The sequence below is a fragment of the Metopolophium dirhodum genome, chromosome 1 (assembly GCF_019925205.1).
Source record: "Metopolophium dirhodum isolate CAU chromosome 1, ASM1992520v1, whole genome shotgun sequence".
In the NCBI taxonomy this organism is placed as follows: domain Eukaryota; kingdom Metazoa; phylum Arthropoda; class Insecta; order Hemiptera; family Aphididae; genus Metopolophium; species Metopolophium dirhodum.
Window position 1 is genome coordinate 115574491 of NC_083560.1, and position 10512 is coordinate 115585002.

Consider the following 10512-nt stretch of genomic DNA (forward strand, 5'->3'; position numbering starts at 1 on the left):
CATACCTAGTCTATCTATAATTTAGTAAATAGTAGGTAGGTATATTATTGTTTATTATACGATTTATACACATAATCCTATTATTATTTATTATAGTATATATTAGATATTTATATTCAGATGCCGTGCATAGTACATTGTAGTAGGTATACGTAGAACAAGAATAAGTACGTAAAAGACAAAAGTAGTAAGTACGTACAACATTGGTCATTGAACGTCTTTTGTTTGTGTATAAAATATAAAGTGTAACCGTGTAGGTGCAGATGATTCTCGAGGTAGTTGTAGCAACCCGTTTCACAAGCCAAGCCCAATAAGCCATTATCACTAATCGCCAGCGCTCGGCTGTTATCAATAATTGTATAACGATTATCCTATTATACAATAAACGATTACGAATATTTACGAATAAATCACGAACGCGGCGCCTGGCCCTATTATACAATAACTATATATTACTATATATTACTATATTATATTATGTTTAATCTTTAATAATAATATAATATTGTTCCTACACACATATATATAATTAATATTATACAAGATTATTTTAACTTTCAATATTGTAATATAACGTACGATTTAGGATTGTGTATTGTGTCTACCACAGTAATTACGTATCTACATTCTACATTTCGATATGATTTTAACGAACGAAATATCTATTCGATCGAAGGTTTGATACTTTAATCTGCCGATACTATTACAGTTCTTTTTCCTTTGTCTAAAAGGTAATGATCATCTTCGGTCAACAAATATACTAATATTCTCTATTCTCTATTATTATATTATGATAATATATTTCAGATTAATTTGTTCGGGGACTTCTTTCGGTTTTAAATTAACTGAGTGCAACAAACTACCTGCCACAATGTCGTTTACATTCGCGGTGTTCACTTATATTGTGGCCATGATATCAGATGCATTTTTAATATTTTTTTCGATATTCCATGTAAGTACCGTAATGTATTATAGAATTATTAGCTAAGCACTAAATCAGTGGCATGTATCAGTTGGGGCTGCTCAAATAATGGTGATCTACCTCTCATAATACTGTTATATCGACCCATTTTTTCATCAATCAATACCCACCCACCCATATTTAAGGCGTTGCCCGAGCAACACACAGACCCTATGTTACACGCCACAGCACTAAATAGTAAATAAAATATACACAGCATATATCAAACACATTGTTTGTGAGTGAATAAAGAGATCTCTATTACTCCTCTTCTAATGGATCTTACAATATTTTTTCCCAGGCTGTCCTCAATTATTGCCATTCCTAAAAAAAAATTATAAAGGAGTATAATATTGTTATTAAAATGTATAATTTTTCGAAGATCTGTGTCTAACACTATTATTTTGATTAACAAAACAATGTTTTATCATATTGTGAATATTTTATGTCATACCTATGCTTTCCATTGTTCACTCTATAGGAACACTGTTCAGAAAAAGTGTTCAGTTAAACATGGTTGGGGGGGGGGGGGGGGGGGTGGAATGATTAGTAGGTGAGTAGAGGCCGTGTTCTAGAAGTAATTATGGATTTATGTGTTTCAAGGCGTTTTTTCATCTACCAGACCTAACACTCTTATTTTAGAACGAAGTATTGTTTATTTTATTTCTTTTGAAATTTGTGTAGTAGTTAATAGTGTACCTATTTCACTGTTTGTTTCTGTTACATTTCTCCATGGTAAAAAAAACCTGCACCAATTTTAAACATTTCTTTTCTTAGCCATATAAAATAACACATAGTTCTAAATAGATTAACCTTGTTTAAAATTATTTACTTATTAAATATTAGTTTTGAACTGATTATATATAATTTTATTATATATGTATAAAAATATATATATATTTTATGTCATTATAGGTTATTTAACCAATTAATTGAATTAAACACAAAATAATTACCTACATAAAATGTAATTTTTTTCTAGGTTATTGCATTTGATGAACTTAAAACTGATAGCAAAAATCCTATAGATCAATGTAACAGTCTAAATCCAGTGAGTATGAACAAAGCTAGATGTATAAATTATTATGAATTCATAATTCAGTTTTAATTTTATTGAATTCAAAATATTTTTGTTAATTAATTGAAGATTCTATCGATTTAATTACATTTTGTCTTATAAAACATATAGGCATTATACAAGAAATAAATAATATGCTCTAAGATTATCTCAGGCATACAATATTTCCAAATAGATATGTATAATACACTATATTGTACACAGACCCGTGGCTTTTAATATTTGTACTCATTTTTTTAATTAAATATATTAAGACAAATATAGGCATAGACAAATGGACAATCACAATATAATATGGTAGCATGCTACTGTATTATAATGTTTATTTTTCTATTAAATATTTAGTATTAATACTTTTGTTAATATGTAGGTATCTACATAATATGGATATTTACGTACCTATTGTAAGTAAAATTAGATTAATGTTTCTAAATAAAGGTAATTATAATGTACAAAAACTAAAAACACTTTTGATTATGAAGAGTGGTTGGTTTTCATTTTAACAAAGTTTTAGCTAACTATTATTATGTATAATAATGGAAATGCTATAATATAGGAAATGTTTGATATTTGTATATGACATAAAACACACATATAGGAATTCAAAATTCTGATCTGAACAACGCTGTTATTAAATAATAATTAATAATTATGTTTTAGTTTTGTCTTTTATATATACTTTTAGGCAGAATTTTTCTAGTTTATTAGTTACATAATCAATTCTAGTTATATGTAAGAATAAATTATAATTAATATTTTAGACTTTTGGACTTGGGTATATTTTAGTTAGTATTTAACTTTGCACTTAAACTTACACTTTATACCTTAAAATTAGAAGTTTAGTGGATTATAAAAATAATATTTTTGTTCAGGACAAGTTATCACTGTATTATTTTTTTTTGATTTTAAAGAAGTTTATAAATTTTTAATTAAAAAAAATAGGAAAAAACGATTGGAATAACATTGTTTAATTTTATTAAAAAATTTAATAATATTTGCTTAAGTTGACCCAGCCTAATAGATATCCAATATGTAAAGTTTCACAATTTTATAATTTGAAATTTTTCTTCATAATTTTTTCCTATCATATAATATAACATTGTAATTTGTAATCAAAAACGTTTATTTTTTTAATTTCAGTTAGTAATTCCTGAGTATTTGATACACTTTTTCTTCAATCTTTTATTTTTGTTTGGAGGCCAGTGGATATCATTTGCTATTAATATACCATTAATGGCTTATCATATTAAAAGGTACCTAATAATATTTTAAAAGTATCAAAAGTATATTATTTTCTATATATAATGTTGTTTTTTGAATAATACTGATTTTTTACTTATAGCCTAATTAAAAAAGTTATGTTTTTTTTTAACAGATATCAAAGTAGACCAGTTATGTCTGGTTTTGGTCTTTATGATCCTACAAGTATTATGAATGCTGACAAATTGTATAAATATCAACGCGAGGGTTGGATAAAATTATCATTTTATCTGTTTTCATTTTTCTATTACTTATATGGGTAAATAACTTAATTGTTTTTGTTATCAAAGACCATTTATGTATGTATGAATTAATTTTTTTTCAGAATGATACGAGCGTTGATAACAGTATAAACTCAAGTCTATTCAAGTATTGGTTTTGTGCATATTTATTCGTCTTTCATTGGTACCAAACAGCTATTATTTTTATTTAACACTACCTCGGTATTTTTTGTACTATATAGCTAATGATCCAAAAAGGATGTAACAACATAAAAGCACAATTTTTGTACTATTTTGTAATTTAGTTTAATTTGTTATCTTATAGAAAATTGTTTTATGTGTAATACAAATGTTTTTATATTCACAATACTTAATTTCTTATATTATATTTGGATAAAAAGTTAAGTTATTCTGTATGTTTTGGTATGCAGGGAATGGAAATAATGGTATTTGTCGCCTTGCTATTCATATAATAATAGTATTTTACACTTGATATGAATTAATGCCAGTGTCCACTGAGTCCAGAGTACTTAATAATATGATGTTAATAAATTTGTATTTCTTGTAATAATAATAAGTATAATTTATAAAATAAATCTAGACGAATCATCAATTCTTACAACTTTTTAATAATTAAAATTCCTACGGCGTTCATTCTTTCTTTGTAAATACTACTTACTATTTACAATGACAGGGTGGTAAAATTTGTGATGTTCATGGGAATATTAAATCAGTACTGTAATAATAGTCATTAGGTACCACTATATAACTTACAAGTCATATTTTATAAATGTATATTTGTATGCAATGTTATAACTAGAAGTTAATCTATATCTGTTAACTTATATCATTTTACTGTCTCTTTTAGTTATGGTAATATAACCATTTTGATATTTTATACATCATAAATATAATATATAAAAAGGTGGGCAAGTAGAACAGCTCTACTGTACAGTTAATTACAAGTGGGTCACTCTAATGGATTGTGTTAAATATGAATTCAATGATATAATATCATTGTGTAAGAAACAATTTTTAGAGAAGACGGTCAGTCAGCCTATCTATGGTATTATTTTGATGATATTATTGTGAATAAAGTAATTTATAAATTATAACCTATTTGAGTGAAAACTTGTAATACATTTTAAATCCTTGGCTATAAAAGTTGAACATTTCATAAATTGTTGACAACAAAATAATTTTTAAATTTTAAATTTGATACATTTTGTCAAAATTTGAACTTTAAAAAAAAAAAATTGTGCCCATGTTTTTTAATATTTTTAATCTGCTATTTTAACAATATATCAGGAGCCTTATATTAAATTTTCACGCTTTTTGGCCCAACAAATTACATTTTATTGATATTTATAAAAAAAAATTAAAAACTGAAAATGTACGCAAACTGCTTAAAACAAATCAATATATTTTCGAAATTTTTTGGTGTATAGAAAATGAAAATAATATAAACATCCAGTTAAATTTTCATGTACCTACAGTTATTGGTCTTTGAATTACAGTAAAATAAGATTACATGAGAAATCGAGTAAATATTCAGTGTAAACCCATAGATTATGAAAACTACTGATAACAAGATACTGAAGTTCAAAATCGTAGCATTATTTTGGCTACCGGTACTTATCTTGTATACAGACGCAAATAATAAAAAAAAAACACACATCATTGTAAAATCAATACAATCATCACTCCACTCAGAATCTTAAATACTTGTCAGTAAGAAAGTAAATCCAACATTATTGGTGTTATATATCAATTCATTGTTTAGTAGTACACTTTCCTGAAGCAGTAACAACCTATGGACATTTTAATAAAGAATTTTTCATTCCCTGAAAAGTAGTAATATTTCACATCTTAATGTTCTTGATCCTCCATTTACATTTTTTAAGTTTGAAAACGTGTGTGTTTAATTTAAAAAAAAAGGTGGATAAGTGAATGTCGCTCTGCTGTACAGTAGGTTACAAGTGGGTCACTGTAATGGATGGTGTTAAATTTTAATTCAATGATATAATATCATTGTATAAGAAAAACGATTCTGAGCGAAAACGGTCAGTCAGCCTATGATTTTACCAAGTATATTTGATGATATTATTGTGAATAAAGTAATTTATATATAACCTATTTACGTGGAGCCTTGTTTTAAATTTTCAATCCTTAGCCATAAAAGTTAAACATTTTATACATTTTTAACTACAAAATAATTAATAAATTTGAAATTTGAAATTCTTCTAGACATTTTTTTTTTGATAAAGGTAGACAAACTTATGAGTAATCTTATATTACATTTTCAAATCTTAGATTTAAAAAGAAAAATTTTTATGAATTCTCAACTCAAAATAATTTGCTATTTTTCGTGATTTTTCCGTATTTTGTCAAAATTTGAACTTTAAATGCTTATAAAAAAAATTGTGCCTATGTATTTTTAATATTTTTCAACTGCTATTAGAACGATATATCAGGAGCCTTCTATTAAATTTTCACGCTTTTTTACCCAACAAATAAAAATTTATTGATATTTATAGAAAAAAAAACTAAAAAAATTGAAAACTGACAATGTCCGTAAACAGCTCAAAAAGAGTCAAAATATTTTCAACATTTTATGGTGTATAGAGTGAAATTTCAGTGAAATAATTAATAAATTATAAATTTGATAAATGTTGTCAAAATTTGAACTTATTTAAATGCCTATAAAAAAAAATTGTGCCTATATATTTTTAATATTTTTCAACTGCTATTAGAATGATATAATATCAGGAGCCTTATATTAAATTTTCACGCTTTTTTACCCAAAAAAAAACTAAAAAAATTGAAAACTGACAATGTCCGTAAACAGCTCTAGAAGAGTCAAAATATTTTCAAAATGTTATGGTGTATAGAAAATGCTAATATAAACATTCAGTGAAATTTTCAAGTATCTACAGTCATTCGTTTTTTTAATTACAATAAAATAAGAAAATTGTTACATGAGAAATCGAGTGAATATCAAATGTTGAAAAAATATAAATTTCAGACGCTCATAAAAATTTAATTTAAGTTTCTTGTAGACATTTTTTTTTTTGATAAAAGTAGACAAACATATGAGTAATCTTATATTACATTTTCAAATCTTAGATTTAAAAAGAATAATTTTTATGAATTCTCAACTCAAAATAATTTGCTAATTTTCGTGATTTTTCCGTATTTTGTCAAAATTTGAACTTTAAATGCTTATAAATAAAAACTGTGACTAAGGATTTTTAATTTTTTTCATCTGCCTTTGAAAAAATAGCCTAGGAGCCTTCTATTAAATTTTCAAGCTTTTTTACCCAACAGATAAAATTTCATTGATATTTATAGAAAAAAAAACTAAAAAAAATGAAAAATGACAATGTCCGCAAACGACTCAAAATAAGTCAAAATATTTGGAAAATTTTATGGTGTATAGAAAATGCTAATATAAACATTCAGTCAAAATTTCATGTCCCTACGGTCATTTGTTTTAGAGTTACACCAAAAACCAAAATCGATTTTCTCGAAAACAGATTTTGCGTAAAAATTCCCGTTTTTCCTTCATTTTTCTTTTGTTTTTCACGTCGCTTTTGAAAACTACTGGGAAATTACTTTTGACCCCCCAAAGTACCAACTAGATTCACTTTCCTATCAGAAAAGTTACTGTTGAAGAAAATCCAAGCACTTTTACTGTCCTAAAAGGTGATGACAGACACAAAAAAAAAAAAAATAAAAAAAAAAACACATCATTGTAAAATCAATTCATTCATCGCTTCGCTCAGAATCTAAAAAAAATCACTTATTAAAAATATCTTATTTACAAATAATTTTAATTTAAAATTACTTATATTAAGTAATATAATAATAAGTTACTAATATTTATTTATTTTTTATACCTACAACCTGTGTGAAATAATTTTATACTACGTGTGATGTGTATAATACAATAATACATCAAAACCTTGTATAATTCGTATAGTACAATTTTATACCACTTCATATTAATATTAACTCCCATAGTCACATCTTTAGAACAACCAGATGGAGCTGGACTTGTTATAACTTATAAGATGACGAAATTATAGTCATTATATATTTATTATCTATATGTATATAATTATTTCCAGTACAAATTCTACATCAAATGCCTATAAAAAACCAATTTGTGCTCATGTATCTTAATATTTTTAAATAGGTATAATAACAAGTAGTAACTTATGAGGAATCTCACATTAAATGTTCAAGCTTTATGACTAATAACAATTTTTTAACGACATTTATAGAAAAAAAAAGTAAAAAATGCATATTGTCTATAAATAGCTCAAAAAAGTAGAATATTTTGAAAATGTTACTATGACATTGTATGGAAAATTATAACAAACATTTGGCGAAAATGTCAAGTCAGTGTTATGTTTTTGAATTAGGTACAATGAAATATAACAAAATCTATTTTTTCAAAAACTGGTATAAGAGTAACTATAGTTATTGTAACTTTGTAGTTTGTTAGTTTGTATAATATTTTATATTTATTCAATCATTCAATATTGTTACAATACCATTAGGTATCTGAGATATTTTCGAGATGGTCGATCAAGCCCAATCTGTTACCCGCCGCCGCGGCGTTCGTAAGAACGCGATTAAAACAAATGATAGTAATAAAACGAACGATGACTTGGAATCAGGATTGTTGTGTCCTTATCAACTAATATTTTTAATGGAAACCACATTAAACAGTACCAAGTACATAGACGTCTATAAAGATGCAGTGGAAGGTATGCATAGAACTGAAGACCAAGCCTGTAATGTGGTCATTATAGACCATAATCGAATTTTCGAATCGTTGGATAACAATTGCGTCGAGCAGGACGAACAGTATCGGTCACTACATGATAGGGCTAAAAGGTATTTGCATAATAACAGTAGGGTGTCCAATAAGCTGATGGTACTGCTAGTGCGTCAAACGATTATTATCAATTTAGAATCAATGCGTCAAAAGTGGAATTTCGACACCGAGCCGTATACATTTCAACCGGCCATAGTGAACATAATCTTAACCAATTTCATCGATTTGGAATTTATGACCGAATTCATCGCCACTAAAATTAAAGTTGATGCAATTGTTGAGTTGAGCTGTGGAGAAATTGCTCAGACCCGGGACAAATTCGTCTCGAGGGCGTTCAGGGCCAAACAGGCCATGGCGGATAAGGCAATCCAAACGTTTTGGCGGGATTTTCACATCGGGTTGGACACAGCTGACGGGGCGTCTGTGTTCAAAAACGTCGTGGTCTATCAATACAAGTCGAAATACAACGCCGAATACGAACCGCCAAACGTCGACAAAATGCTAGTATCGGCCAGGCGATACGTTATGAATGAAATGCACAGAGTACTGTTGTTCGTGTACAACGTGAGAGCTGAATACGAAAAGTACACGCGAAACGACAACCCCGTGTATGCCTTACCCGTAAACGACGACGATTCTATGGTGAAGCACTACTATGAATCGTACACCAAACACCTGAAGGGATATCCGGAAGACGCGATTGAATTGCCTACGATCTTGGACGCGATGGTGAAAGCCGCGATTGCCGGTCCCGTACAACCACCGACGGAGCGATGGGTTGACGCATTTTTCGGTGCGCTGAAAGACGATAGCGACGACGGCTGTATGGTGTATCCGGCCTGTGTGCAGTATGGAAACAAATTCGGTCTGGTCGCGAAAAAACACGACTTGCGTCACACGGACTATTTTGATTCTGCCGTGAACGTGTTTGAACGTCAGATGGAGAAAATCGTTGTGGGGTTCGTGTCCGTTGCCGCCTTCAGACGTGGAGGCCGAGCACGACCGCGTTATCGCTCATATCAAACGGAAATGCGAGCACCATACCAGCGGTGACGACGTTGACGTGCAACTGTGCGCACTGGCTCTGAACCGGTTGCGAAGCAACTTGGACGTTTACAGAGGTGAACCCATTGGTTTGCCGGGATTGGGACTGATGAACGTCAAGTTTCGGCCAGAATTGATCGAGCCGGCTGGTTGTGCGACGATGGTACAGATGTTGCAGAAAGAGTCTGAAAACTATAGGAGAATGAGTCACGCGTACTTCGAACCCGAAGACGTAGTTGTGGTGGGATTTTACGATTGTCAAAAAGTCCTGCAGACGCGCAAATCCTCGTTCAGATTCAACGTGCCCCAACGACCTATTTTCGCTAAAGACTATTTCGATCTGCATTACGGCAAGAGTACGCCAAAATGTTTCTACGCGATGAACACTGCCGCTGCAGCATCAGACATGTCTTCGACGTATACGGAAGAAATAGAAGAGATACGTTTTAAAGATGACGATTTCTTGAGAATCTCCAAACGAAAATGGAGATTTGAACCCAGTACGGTTAGTCTAGTGCATAAATCCGGATGTTACGAAATCATCAAACACGTAAAATCGGTGGACGACGATTATCAACGTGGAGGCGAAGACGAAAACGACGGCGATGACGAAGACCCTAAAGATGACGGAGATTGGCTAAGGGTTTACAACAATGACGCAGGTCTTGAGTACTATGTGGGTAAGACTAGAAATAACGTAATCAGGTGTATCGGCAGAACTTCGTGGGCGGGCATTGGAGGCGGGTGCACGGTAGAATTGATTTCGGGAAACGATCCAGGCTACGGCATGTTGCAGCTGTTGTACAAGCGGCGGAACGATGTCGATGGTGCCAAGGTCAACGCTGCGGAAGGGGAAATGTGCCGGTTTTACGGCCACGGGCGGGTGGTCGTCGAGTACGTGGACCGAACGAAAGTCACGTACTGGTCGAATGGGAAAATCCAGCGGCCGTCGCGGTCTACTCGAACACCACTCCAGGAATTGTCGAAGAGCAGCACTGGTAGACCCAGGGCCTCCACCATCAGTAACGATAGCGCCGAAAGCGGTCCCGCCAAAATTGAAAACTCAAAGAGCGTCAGCATCAAGGCAAAGAAGAGCCAGGCC

The 10512-nt window shown here is 30.5% G+C and overlaps 1 protein-coding gene across 1 annotated transcript; it reads left to right on the forward strand.

Moving 5' to 3' along the window:
• Positions 1-371: 371 nt before the first annotated feature.
• LOC132934519 (protein cornichon-like) lies at positions 372-3833 on the forward strand. The gene is made up of 6 exons (XM_061000834.1): positions 372-731; positions 808-952; positions 1944-2012; positions 3180-3292; positions 3415-3558; positions 3625-3833. Exons 2-6 carry the CDS (start codon positions 872-874, stop codon positions 3650-3652), a joined length of 435 nt encoding a protein of 144 aa, XP_060856817.1. The 5' UTR covers positions 372-731; positions 808-871; the 3' UTR covers positions 3653-3833.
• Positions 3834-10512: the final 6679 nt, after the last annotated feature.